Consider the following 13,702-nt stretch of genomic DNA (forward strand, 5'->3'; position numbering starts at 1 on the left):
AGAGAATGTGAGAAGGGCCAGAAACCAGGCTTGGAGATCAAGATAAGCAGCCTTGGGTTCATGGGGTCACTTCAGGTTTTGACCAGTAATCTATGATAAAGTCCAATCACAGTGAGCTCAAGTCTGGGGTACAAAGAGTAAATATCTTTCAGGGCCCCAGAATATTCTTGTTATTCATGACTTAGTACTCCCCCCATTCAATTTTTGATCATCCTTGGGTGCCCCAGTGGTTCCTACATCTACAACATGGCCTTTCTTATGGAAAGGATCTGCCCAACCACCCAGGAGAGGTAGGATCAGCTTCTAGGAACACCCAGGACCAGTTATTGTTTCCCAGCCTTCAGTAGAGCCACCTTCTGCCCTGGGCTCTGCTCCAGGTTCACATGACCCTTTCCCTCTGCTTGGTCATCATCCTTGCATTTCCTCACTGATCTTTGATCCCTGGGAGCTACTTGGAGATCCAGCCATGGAGGTCTGTGAAATCACTCTGGGTACCTGAAGTCACGCTGCCTTCATTTGCTGGGTATGCACCACACCCTGTCACAATGGGGCCCACCCTCACAGTCAGCAGGGCTCTGCTCACTCAGAGAGATGTTTTGGATACCTGGAAGCTGGGCTGTGGTGCAGCACCCCTCGGAGTCTGATGTACCCTGGGTTCCTCACCTCCCAGTGTTTCTGGTATGTTCAACCTTCATTTGCCCTCACCAATGGTTATGGTCCACACTTCCAACCTGGAGGCTGACAGGGAGTTGTAGGTGCTCAGATACCTCAGCATCTCTGACCATCCCTATTGAAGCCAATGGGGTAGTTCAGGTAGTGAAAATGAAGCTTGAGTTGCCTCATCACCCAAGCCTCCTCCTTCACTGCCCTTCAGAAGTGCCCTAAGTGTTTCATATTTGTTAAAACCCCTTGTTGTGAGATCTGGAACCACTTAGTGAAACCCGGAAGTGCTGCAGACTTGAGATTTCAGCTTGGCCTCTTCATCTCTAAGCAGAATCAAATCTAAATTCAAGTTCCCTCTTATCACTTCCTGTCAAGTTCCAAAAGGCCAAAGCTGGAACAATTTGAGCACAAAATAAATAATGAGCGTACTGGATTATAAGCCATAGAATAAAATAATTATCCATGAGTGCATGTTTACATAAATAAATAACTGAATATGTTAGTAAATGAATGATGAAGGGAACAGTAGAATTCCAATCAGTACATGTAGAAGGAACGAGAGGAATAGAAAAATCCTGATTTGGCAGACACCACAGTAGTAGTTATTTTTTAGATAACATCTACCAGTGGATGCTAAAATCAAAGGGCCAAAGTTTATGGAGAAACAGGATATGTACATAGTCTCAAAATATCTCTCCCAGGATTGTTAATTGCAAAAGGGAAAATAGTACCATTGCAGTGAAGAAGCCTCATAGATGCTGCCTTTAACACATGGTCAAGGTGAACATTTCTAGCGATAAGACATGGACAAGATGGATTCTCTGATCTGATGCCCTGAGGAGGTATATCAGTCAGGGATCCCAAGAGAAACAGACCAGTAGGATACATTAAAAAAAAATTTTGTTTTAGTATAAAGATTTAATATAAGGAATTGGCTCATGCAATTATGGAGGCTGACAAGTCTGAAGATCTGCAGGGTGAGGTGGTAGCTGGAGACCCAGCAGAGCTGATGGTGTTGTTGGAGTCCGAAGGCCAGCAAGATCAAGCGTCAGGAAGAGCCAATGTTTCAGTTTGAGTTAGAAGGCAGGAAAAAGCCCACTGCCTTGTTTGAAAACAGGCAGGAGGGATTCTCTCTTACTCAGGGAAGAGTCAGCTTTTCTGTTCTATTAAGGGCTTCCACTAATTGGATGAGGGCCCCCCGCCCCCCATTGGAAAGGGTAATCTGCATTAATCAGTCTACCATTTAAATGTTCATCTCGTTCAAGAACACCCTACAGAAACACTCAGAATAATGTTTGGCCAAATAACTTAGCACTCCATGGCTTAGTCAAGTTGACACATAAAATCAACCATCACAGAAGGGTACATATTATTTCTGTAGTGTTCTCACCACAAAAGCATGACCTAATCTAAACATAAAAACCTTAGAAAACCCAGACTGATGAACATTTTACAAAATCACTGATCTGTATTCTTTACAAGTGTCGAGGTTATGAAAGATAAGGCAAGGCTGAGCAGTTTTCAGAGGTCGAGGAGGCTAGGGAGACAGGACAACTAATGCATTGTGAGATCCTAGATTGGATCCAGGAATAGAAAATTACATTAGTTGAAAACTAATAAAATTTAAATGAAGCCTATAGTGCAGTTAATGGTATTGTATTAATGTTAATTTCTTAATTTTGAGAAATGTACTGTGGTTATGTAAGGGTGAAATTTGGTAAATCAATAACATAATTAGACTTAGGTTGTTTGCAGTTTGACTCACCACGTGATGATATCCAGCCACTTTGGCAGTTTAATCCACCCTAATATTCAGCTCTTTTCTCTTTCTCTCTCACTGATTGACTGAAGACCTCTGTTTTGTTCCCTTTCTGAAGACTACCCATATCTCATTAATCCATTTAATTAACAAAATCCTAACCTGGAAAGGGCGATTTCTTAATCCTCAGGCGCCCAGACCCAGAATACACATAAAGCCTCAGGTAGAGGTGGCCAGTCCAGTCTAGAGTTCGCAGATAACGTTACTTTAAAACAGACCAGACCCCAGGAAGGATATCAGCCCTGGGACCTGTCTGACTGACTCCCCCTTTCCTTTGTTATTCTTCTTGTGTACCTATAAAACCTTCTGCCCGTTCTAGGGATGGGGAGTTGGCCTTTGGACAGGAGTCCGCCATCTTCCCAGAATGCTGGCATTCTACATAAACCTGCTTTTCTTTCCACCAACCATGTATCTCGATTTTTAACCTTTTCATGCAGCAGGCAGACGGACCTTAGCACGGTATCAGTTTTGTAATATGTTGGTATTAGCAGAAGCTAGTTGAACTCTGCTATTTTTGTGACTTTTCTGTGGGTCTAAAATTATTTCAAAATAAAATGTTTTAAAAAAAGCTTCCTGTCCCTGGGTACTCTGAGGACTTTTTAATAACAGAGGATATTTTTATATTCTTTAAATGTATAAGTGTTGTGTGTGTATACACGTACAATTTTGTATGTACCATTCAACATTTCCACAAATGCTAAATTCCATCAATTTTGTTTGCACCTTTAAAAAGTCCTGAGACTTCTGTTCTCCCCCACTCCCCCCATATTATGTATTCCTTCCTGGCTAAAGCATCTTTTTGTAAACGTTCACAGCTCAACCTCTTGCTGTTCCATGGGGTGTTTATCTCAGAGATGATGATTCATGTGATATGTTGGGCCCAGCAAAGAGCATTGGGCTGGAAGTCAGGAGACCTGGTGCCAGCGTGCTTAGTCTGGTTCTTGTACTGAGTGTCCTTAAAGTTTGAATGTTCTGAGAACAATAGCAAATTTGGGCTGAATACTCTAAGTAGTAGTTGATGTGTGGTTTCACATGATTATGTTTATTATTATTATTTTTATTTTTAGGTTTCTTTTCTATATACATTTTTTCCTCTTGCCCCAGAGTCTTTGCGTTCTATAGCAGACTTCACAAGTTACAGACTTTACTTTGGCATTTCCCGTAGACTTTCTTTTTAGCGATTTGAGGTGGTCACCATTTTCTTTTTTTCCCTTTTGAGCAGGAGGAAGCTTTCCTCTGTCTTGTTTTCTTCTCTGTGAAACTGTATGTAACCCTTCTTGCAATAGTCCCTAAAACCCTCTCGTGGCTTCCACTTGGTGGACTTCCCCACATTCAGGCTTGAGTAGGCCAAGCCCTAACGTGGTCACTGGTTGGCTCACCCCTCCTGCCCTTTCAGGATGGTACCAGAGCTCTGGGCCAGGGTCCCTCTGCCTACCTGCATCACTCATGCCAGAAGTAACGGACATTCTTTACATTAAGAAGTAACTGACACTTCAGCTGATTGCTCAATAGAAACTTCGCAGGCAAGAAGGGAGTGGCAGGAAATATTCCAAGTGATGAAAAACAACAACATACAACCAAGATTGCTCTAGCCAGCAAGGCTGTCATTTAGAATTGAGGGACAGATAAGGAACTTCCCAGGCAAGAAAAAGCTGAAGGAGTTCATCACCACTAAATCAGTGTTATAAGAGGAAATTCTTTTAGATGGGAGGGGGGTAGAGAATGGGTGAAAGGAGAAGGGATTAAGAAGTATAAATTGGTTGTTATGCAGTAGTCATGGGGACGTAGGGTATAGCATAAGGAATACAGTCAATAATATTGTAATAACTAGGTATGGTGCCAGATAGGAACTAGATCTATCAGGGTGATAGATGGGAATGGGGTTGGGGACAGGGTGAAAAAGGCGAAGGTATTAAGAAATACAAATTGGTAGTTAATACAGTATGGGGAATATAATCAACAATGTTGTCAAGATCATGTAAGGTGCCAGATGGGCACTGGACTTATCAGGGGGATCACGTCATAGACTGTGTAGATGCCTGACCAATGTGCTATACACCTGAAGAGCTGAAGTAGAATAATACTGAATGTCAACTGTAACTAAATATATAGGTGTATATAGTCACGGGACGTGGAGTACAACATAGGGAAGATAGTCGATGGAATTGTTACAGCTATATAAGACGTCAAGGGGGTAGTAGCTTGGGGGATGGGTTATCACTTTATGAGGGGTTTAAATGTCTAACTATTACATTGCTTTGTATACCTGAAACTAATAAAAAAATAAATTAAAAAAAAGTAACTGACACTCTTGACAACAAATGATATACCACATTTTTCTTTGTTATTTTTGCCCAGCTAGTACTTTTCCCTTTTATCCTCAGCATTTGGGTCATGGGCTTAGATCCCACGACTCAAATGATGGAGAAGTGGGCTGACAATGGGGAACACCTAGGAGATTGAGCATGGATGACTTGCTTGTCCTCACCAGAAAAGGTGATTTGGTTAGGTTCAATGTATTGGGTTAGTGTAATATATTCCTTGGTCTCTGCGGAATATACAGTAGAAATGATTTTTAAAAAAATCACCTCCAGCTCCATTTGGTGGGCTTTTGTTGTTTTATATTTTGAAAATTGAGATATAATTGACATATCACATTGTGTAAGCTTAGAGTGTACAACTTGTTGATTTGATATATGTGTATATCGCAATATGATGACCACCGTAGGGCTCACTAACACCTCCATCAACTCCCAGCTTCATGTGCGTCCGTCTGAAAACTCTCATTCTCACCTCCAGCCATTTTCACACTTCTTGCCTGTGCATTGTCAGGAGATATTTAATTTTCTCAGCTTGCCATCAAGAACAGTGAAATGGGAGGATATTTGTAGAATACAGCATGTAGAACCATGCCTGGCATGGAGTAAACACTGTGTTAGAATTTGTTAAATAAAAATAAGAATTACTCTTACTTTCAAAGAGCATGCCATTTAGTTGGAAAGACAAAACGAACAGATGAAAAACAGCCCTATAACAACTAGCGTTTCTTCCCATTTTATGGTTCAAGAAATTGAGGTTAATCCCCATGAAAGGCCTTAAAGTCCTATAAGGTCATCTGTGTAAAAGTGAGATTTGAACACAGGGCTGCCTGGACTAAAAGCTGATGTTGGCCACCAGATAGAGTGGACAAAGAAAGCTTTGAAATGAGGCTTGAGCTGGACCTTGGAGGATGAAGAGAATTTATCATATGGAGAAAAGTAGGGAGCACATATAGGTTTTGGTGGGCAGGGAAAGGGGTGAGCACAGCATGAGCAAAGGTGTAGCAGTGGGATGCATAAAGTGTGCTGGGGGAAAGGGGGTGTTCCCCAGGTTTGCTAGGGTGCGGGAGGAATGAGGCACAAAACTGGAACATGGCTTGGAGGCAGAATATAAGGAGCCTTGAATTCCAAGTTGAGTTTAAATTTTGTTTCACAACCCATTTCGTAAACTGCTGAAGGTATTTGTGAAAGGGAGTGATATGAAGAAAGAGTGTCTCGAGATTTAAGTTCAGGGGCATGGAATGGACTGGAGAGCCAGAGGGACTATCATCATGAGAGCTAATGTTTATTGTGGCACCCAGATAGGGTGCTACGTGCTTTGCATGCATTATGCCATTTAATCCTAACAATAGCCCTAAGAAATGGGCACCGTTAATATCACCCCCATTTTCCAAATGGGAAAACTGAGGCTTGGAGAGGTTAAGTAATGACCAGGCTCCCACAGTCAATGCCAGGATGTGAACTAGGTGGATCAGTTTCACCTGTGCTGCCTCTGTATGCTACAGCACGTGACAGTAGCCCATGGGACAAGCTTGGGGCAATTTTAATAGGTCAGATGTGATAGTCCCAGTGACAAGGCCTGAAGTAGGTCAGTAGTAGTGGAAAAAGAGAGAGGAGAGCAGAGGTGTGAAATATCCTTATATGGGAGCTTGATCTCAGGGCTGAGGCTGCAATTTTATAGCTTCTCTTTATGTAGTGTTTTCTGTGGAAGCTGGTGCTCAGTAGTGGAAACCTTGCTAAGACCATGTGAGCATCCTGGAAAACCTTGTCTCCAAACTTCTGAAGTAGCTTAGGCTTCTTGTTTTTCCCTAGGAAGTGTATTAATTTAATAAAGGAAGTGCTGAGGTTGGGTGTGCTTGGTTTGGGTTACTTTTGAGATATTTTAAGCAAACTTCCAGCTTTTCTCAAGCTTTAATCACTAGAGCTGGCGACAAAGAGGTCTGTGGGTGACCGCTTGTCCCTTTTTTTCATGCACCCTCCTCCTTCATTTGCTTATCTTGATATGTCCTCAGTTACTTCCCTGCTTTTGCTATTGTATGGGTTGATATATCACAAAATTAATGTTTTACTTTTTCATTTCTAATTTTTTTAAGAAAAATAGGTTGTGTGCATTTTGACTCTGCAAAACTTTTGATGCACAGTTAAATGAGCATATAATGCGAGTGTGCTGAATTGTGACTGTGTGGGGTGACGCAGGCCAGCCCTATGACCTCTCTGCTCTGTCTGCTGCAGGTGATAAGAAGTATATCATGGGGCCCAAGCTTTCCACTCTCGACGCTACTGTCTTTGGACACTTGGCACAGGCAATGTGGACCTTACCTGGGACGAGACCTGAGCGGCTGATCAAAGGCAAGCCCCATGAACCTCGTCAAGGTTTTGAGAGTTGCTGGGAGGGCGAAGGGTAGGGGTAACACAATGGAGAAATCTAGGCTGGTGCTTGTGAGCTTGATGGTGCTGTGTAGAGACAGCAGGCTGTGGTGTCTGGGTCCAGGGTCAGGTTTCTGTGCTCAGGACATGTACAGGTGGAGGGGAGACCGGGTTTCTCACCTGCCATGTTTTTCGGACTGTGTTCTCAGCAAAGCTGACACGAATCTTGCCATGTTTTACACCAGGGCTTTTCTTCCAGCTCCTTACATAATCAACTTAACACTTGTTGCTGAAATTGGGCCTGAGTGCTACCTAGCGCCTTTGTTCTGTTGCTCTTTGTACATTTCCTTTGGACTGTGACGGCTCACCACACTCTGGTGTATCCCGTGTTGCAACAACCAAAGTGGGTGGGGCTGGTGGACACACTGCCCAACTCAGGTGCTCTTTTGTCTTACCTGGTCTTGGATATTTCCCCTCTAGATATAAGTACCTATGATTCTGTGTTGTTTGAGTTCAGAGCACTCCTTCCTCCTATGTCAGTGGAGGGTCTGTAGGTCATACCCTGAGAGTAGTAGAGGTTGGAGTTTGTAGGAAAACGAGGGAAGTGTTAATAAATGCTTGGTAAGTCTGGTGCTAGGCCAAATATTATTAATATTATTATAGGCGCATTTTAACCAAAGAAACACAATCATGTATCTTTATTGTATAGTCTTGGCTGTAAGGCCTATCAGAATTACAATTCTAGACGGGAGAGGTAGAAGTGGGGATGAGTGGGAGCAGAGCTAGAGGATGAATATACATGTGGGGTGGGGTGGGGTGGGGCGGGAGGGATAGCCAGGAGTAAAATTCATGTTGGCAAGCAGGCAGGAAAAGCCTGCTGAACTTGGGTTGATGTCAAGGGACCAGATCTTGGGGAAGGGGTGTGTGAATGTGGGGGAGTGGGGTAGTAGGATATATAAGGCAGCTGGGGCCCCTGGAGAGGCTTTTCTGCATTGGTGGGTGGAAACTGTTTGGAGGCATCTGTAATTTGAAGCAGCAATTTGGGGCTGGGGATGTGGGGGTCTAGGTTCAATATTTAGGTTTAGGGAAGGGGATTAGCAAGAGTTAATCAAGGTATTTATGTCCCAACTGAGCTGGCTGGGGCTGTAAAGGAGATCACCAGTGAACAGTGTATAGAATACTTATAATTAATGTTGGATGGATGGAAGGATGAAAGGAATCAAGTAGGCAGGATAATACATGAAACTGAGGCAGGTGAGTAGTCATGTGATGACACGTGGGTGGGTAGGTTGGCAGGTGAAGGCTGTAGCTGTGTGTGTGTGTGTGTGTGTGTGTGTGTGTGTGTGTGTGTGTACACTCATGCATGCCCAGAAGTTCAGACCAAGCTAAGGTAACAGGAGTCATTCTCCAAGTCCTCCCATTGGTCGCTGGAGCTCCAGATACATTATCAGATTTGGTTGGAATGGCTCAGGAGTTGATTTAATGTCTTCTGGGACTTCATCTGAGTGGGGTTAGGGAAAGTATGGATTGATATTTAATTTCTTAAATGATCGGCATGAAGGTGTTCCTTGTCTTGTGATGTGTTGGAATTTATCTAAATTAAATGTTATCATATTGGGGATATTCACAGCATGTGAAATATTAGTTTTCCTTTATTTTCATCAGATTTTCTACAGTGGTCTAAAATACATTGATTCCTTTTAGTTCATTTAGGAGTGTGTTTTATATTTACTCTCTCCCTATTAATTCCTCCTTCCTTCCTCTATTTCCCTACCACACCAACAAGCACCCCCCCCACGTCTACTCACATACTTCTATACACACACATCCCATACACACTCGCTTATACACATACACTTAACACTTTTATGCAAGCGCGCGCACACACACACATACACACCCACCCTATGCATATATATACATACATACACACACTTATCTATTGATGTCATCTGTTATTTAGTCAGCATTTAGGTATCCATCTTCAGTAGAACTCTCAGATTCTGTAGTATTCCTTCTTGCAGAAATGAAGCATCCTTTGTTAATTTATTTATGACTTGGCCCTTTCCTCTGTTACATTATGGAAGGACTTGAGGCATTTAGTGTTCTTTTTGAAGAAATGATCAGCCTTTTGGAGGATTGATTTTGAGTTCCACCCTGAGACACACACATTTGGGGGAAACTGACACCATCATCTCCAGGGGACTTCTGGCACATAGTTGCATGTACTTTGATTCTAAAAACAATTTGGGGGTGGGGGGCTGGTGTAGCATGAATCATTTAAGTGTGCAGAAAGTCTCAAAGTCTCATTTTAGTCATTATTTCCAAGCCCCTTGCAAACTTTTTGATCACAGCTGCTAATATGCAGGCACACTACTAATTTGATCTCAGCTTCTTTCTCTGCCTTTGTCTTTTCCATGATGGAAACTTTCCCAAGAAGTAACAAGAGATGGGAGACGTAGAACCAACTGAGAGTCTGGATAATTTAGAACTGGCTCCTATCCAGGAGCGTGAATGTCTTGGGTCAGGCATTTTTCTGCCTTAGGTTTGGAACAGCCACATGTGCGAATGGTTCTAGATATTACTGATAATACCTAGCCACACAGACTACTTCTGGAAGCAGCCAGAATAGTGAGAAATTTTCCTTAATTTAGGTGAGAAGAAGGACAGACTGCGAATATTCAGCAATTCTTAAAATAATTATAAGTATGTGTTTGTTTATATATCTAGATCTATGTAGATCTAGATATAAGAAATGCTTCCTTACTGGAGAAAATTGAGAAAAGATAGCAAAGTGAAAAAATAAAAAATAATTTGTGACTCCATCACCCACAGAGAGCTGTTAATACTGTGGTACGTATCCTCATCTTTTATCAAGCACATAAATGTATATAGTTTTAAAAATTGGGACCATGATGCTGATCCAATTATAACCTGCAGTTTTTAAATTAACTATATCTTATCGTCATTTCCCTTGCCATTAAATATTCTTCAAAACAATATGTGTAGTAGTTGTATAATATCCTATCCTATGGCAACATTGTAATTTATGTGCTTAATCTCTTTCTGGACTTGTAGCTTGTTTCAAAGAATTTTTACTAATATCCTACAGCAAATATTGTATAAATATATATTCCTGCTTATCGCTGGTTATTTTCCTTAAGCTATAGCTAAATTGCTTTCTGGAAAGACTGTCGCAGTTTATATTCTCATGAGCGTCTGTAAGCACCTCAAATTTTGTCCGTTAATTAGGGTTGAATATAATTTATCTGGACATTTTTGCCATTTTTACAGCCAAAAAGGTATCCCAGTTGTATTATCATCAACACTCGGAATGAGGAGCCACATCTGATATTTTGATCAGAGTATCCTTATTGCATGTGGACTTGGGCACGCTTTAAAACAGACGTGGGGAAACAAAAGCCCCCAAAAATAAAAAGGACAGAACAGACACGGAGAACCCGGAAGCCGAGCACCGGGACACCGAAGCAACAAGAGGGCAGAGGTCCTGCAGCGCCTCTGCTTGTCCTTCGGAGCCACATCAACGCCACACAACCTAACACTGTTTTTCTGAATCTTTAAGAAGCACAGCCTTCTGTGTTCTAAGAAAAACCTTGACCAGCCACTCTTTTACCAACATTTATTTATTTCACTTGGATATCTCTTTTGCTTATTATTTGATAGATGACAAGGTGGAAAAAATGCTGGCTACCCTTGAAAAACATATAACTAGGTACTGACCCGCTCCCTGTTAGGTTCTCCACCCGCCAGTGTTTGGGAAGCGGTTGTCCTGGGGGCATTCAGGTTTCAGCAAAGGGCTGGCTCAAACGACTTTTGTGGGTCTTTGTATTTTGAGATGCATAAATTAGTGTCTTTTCATTTCAAGGAGACGAGAGGAAGGGGGTGTCCTCATTACTGGATTCAAGTTTGCTAAGAACTTTTCTGAGAGGATATACCCAGTGCCCGCCCTGCCTGGGTGACAGAGTGCTAAAGGGACCAACCAAGATCACAGCTGGCACCTTGCACAGGCCCGGGACAGGTTGTGGCGGATAAAATGCCTGTGAGCCAAATGAGTGTGTGGGCACCGGCTCCATGTTTTCCAAATATTTGCTGGTTAATGAGCAAGGGCTGGGCAGGTGGTGCTGGGAGATGCTGGTAGGCTTCTCCCTCACTTGAATTCCTGCTGTGCATGATTGGCAGCTGGAAAAACTGAGTACTGGGTTCTGGGTCTGATTGACAGTGTTTTCAGTGTCAAATTGTGTAGAAAGTTTCTGAAAATTAGAGAAGTTAGAGTGACACGGGAAAATAAAACAACTAATTTTTTTGCAAAGAGCCATGGGGATATTTCCATTTGAGAAACTCCAAGAGAAAAGCTCTTTATTCTGTCTGGGAGTGTCCTCTGGGCAGAGGGCCATTTATTTGGCTCTCTGATAAATATCCTCTCAAGTTATCTGAGAATATCACTAATCACTCATTAGTAATTTACTGATTTGTTTTATTGGGTTTTTAAATTAAAGTAATACATGATTGTCACAATAAATTGAATAATACAGGTGTGTTTTTAAAGATTTATGACCCCCCCCCATCCATGGAATAACCAATATTAAGGATTTGGAGTGAATCTTACTGTGTCTTTCTTTTTTAGGTGCAAATTTATATACACATATATATTTGTTTTGGTTTGTTTTTACTATTTTTAAATTAACCAATGGAATTACATTGTAACATTACTTTATAACTTGATTTTTTCACTTAATAGACTATCATGTCTTTTTAACAGCTGCACAATATTCTAGAATTGATACACCATAATTTATTCAATCAGTCCCTATTGATGGACAGCCAGGCTGTTTTTCATCTTTCTCTTTTCTTTTTTGTTTTGCTGAGCCATCCTGCCACCTGTTGGTAGCTCAGCTCTGACCAGGAATCGAACCGCTGTTGCTCAGAGCTCACACTCTTGATTGAGCCCTAAACCAACTGAGCCACTCGGCCGGCCCTCTTCTTTTTTTTTAATTGGCACATAATTCTGCATTCAACATCCATATACATGTATTTTTACATAATGATGCTTTTATTATAGAGTATTAAAAGTGGTCTGATATGTACATTTAAAATTTCAATAGAGAACATCAGATTACTTTCCAAGAAAGGTTATAGCAATACTTCTAGCCATGTAGTACAATGTCTAACCCTCCACATTGGATGTGATCAGACTTTAATTTTTACCGGATGGATAGATGAAATTGTTATCTGATTGTTGAATACACTTTGAAAAATGCAGTTTTTCTGTTTCACAAAGTTTACATCTTCAGTATAGGCATTTATGTTAACAAGCCTCTCTCTCTCTCTCTCTCTCTCTCTCTCTCTCTCTCTCTCTCTCACACACACACACACACACACACACACACACACACACACACACACACACTCACTACACACAACCTATTTCTACTGCCATCTGTTTTTTCTATTCTTTTGGCTGATAGCATGTTGAATGGGTCTGCTAATGGAGAATCTAGGCACAGGAAGGACTGGCAAAACCAGATAAAGGTAGAACTCAATTATAGATTTTCACTCTTTGTTTCACTGTTTTTATCGGGCAGGATATGAGGATGGGTATGTGAGCTCCCAGTCCTTGCTTATCAAAGCAAACCCTTTCTTGACTGCGTGACAGAATGATCACTTCTTTCATGACAACTCATTATCTTTGAGGGGCAGCATCTCATAATTCTTTGAGACCCCAGAAAGAATTACAGAAAAATATTCTGTGACAGGTGGTGCAAAGCTGTTAATTCCCAGGCCAGGCTATCAGCTCCCAAGTAGAGAGGCAGAATAGAGTCGTGGTGAAGGGCATGGAGCCTGGAGACTGCTTGGTTTAAATCCTGGCTCTGCTACTATCTAGAACTTGACCTTAGTCAAGTTAATTAACCTCTCTGTGACAGTTTCCCCATTACAGATGGGAATAATAATATTTCCTGCCTCATATAGGATTTTTGCAAGGACTAATGGAGTTAATATGAATTCAACAGATGAATAAAGCACTTCAAACGGTGCCTTTGTACACAGTAAGGACTATATACATGTTTGCTGTTGTTATTATTAATTTGTATTGTTGCACAATGAAGTGGTATTGATGTCACACAGTCACAAAGGAAACGTGAAGAAATAGGCTGTAGAAAGACCAGCCACAAAAGAAGTGGCTAGAGCCATAGATGGTACAGATCCTGTGGATCTTGTGACTAGATTCTGACTTTCTAACTGCTCCTAGGAAGCAGCTTGTAGGGAATGGATGTGATTAAAGCAAACAGGGCTGTCCCCAGGGCCTGCTGTGAAGTGACCATAATTCATCTTTGATGTCTTCCTTTAAGATTTTCCTTAAGATTTTCATTATATATTATTAAGTGGGAAAAAGTAGGATAGGAAACAGAATATATAGTAAATTTTATGCAGCCAATGTAAATATATCTAAATGTACATGTAAAATTTTATATGTAAATGAAAATGTTATGGAAAATGGGATTATTGGTAATTCTTT

At 41.4% G+C, this 13,702-nt stretch overlaps 1 protein-coding gene across 1 annotated transcript in view; it reads left to right on the top strand.

Annotated features, from left to right (window-relative positions):
* The window catches only part of FAXC (failed axon connections homolog, metaxin like GST domain containing), a 76,369-nt gene that overhangs the window by 53,153 nt on the left and 9,514 nt on the right, over nucleotides 1–13,702 (top strand). The window contains exon 6 of the mRNA XM_019643641.1: nucleotides 7,033–7,149. Within this exon, the coding sequence (XP_019499186.1) occupies nucleotides 7,033–7,149 (117 nt within the window). The remainder of the gene's footprint in view (nucleotides 1–7,032; nucleotides 7,150–13,702) is intronic.

Source organism: Hipposideros armiger, unplaced genomic scaffold (genome assembly GCF_001890085.2).
Source record: "Hipposideros armiger isolate ML-2016 unplaced genomic scaffold, ASM189008v1 scaffold_81, whole genome shotgun sequence".
Classification (NCBI taxonomy): domain Eukaryota; kingdom Metazoa; phylum Chordata; class Mammalia; order Chiroptera; family Hipposideridae; genus Hipposideros; species Hipposideros armiger.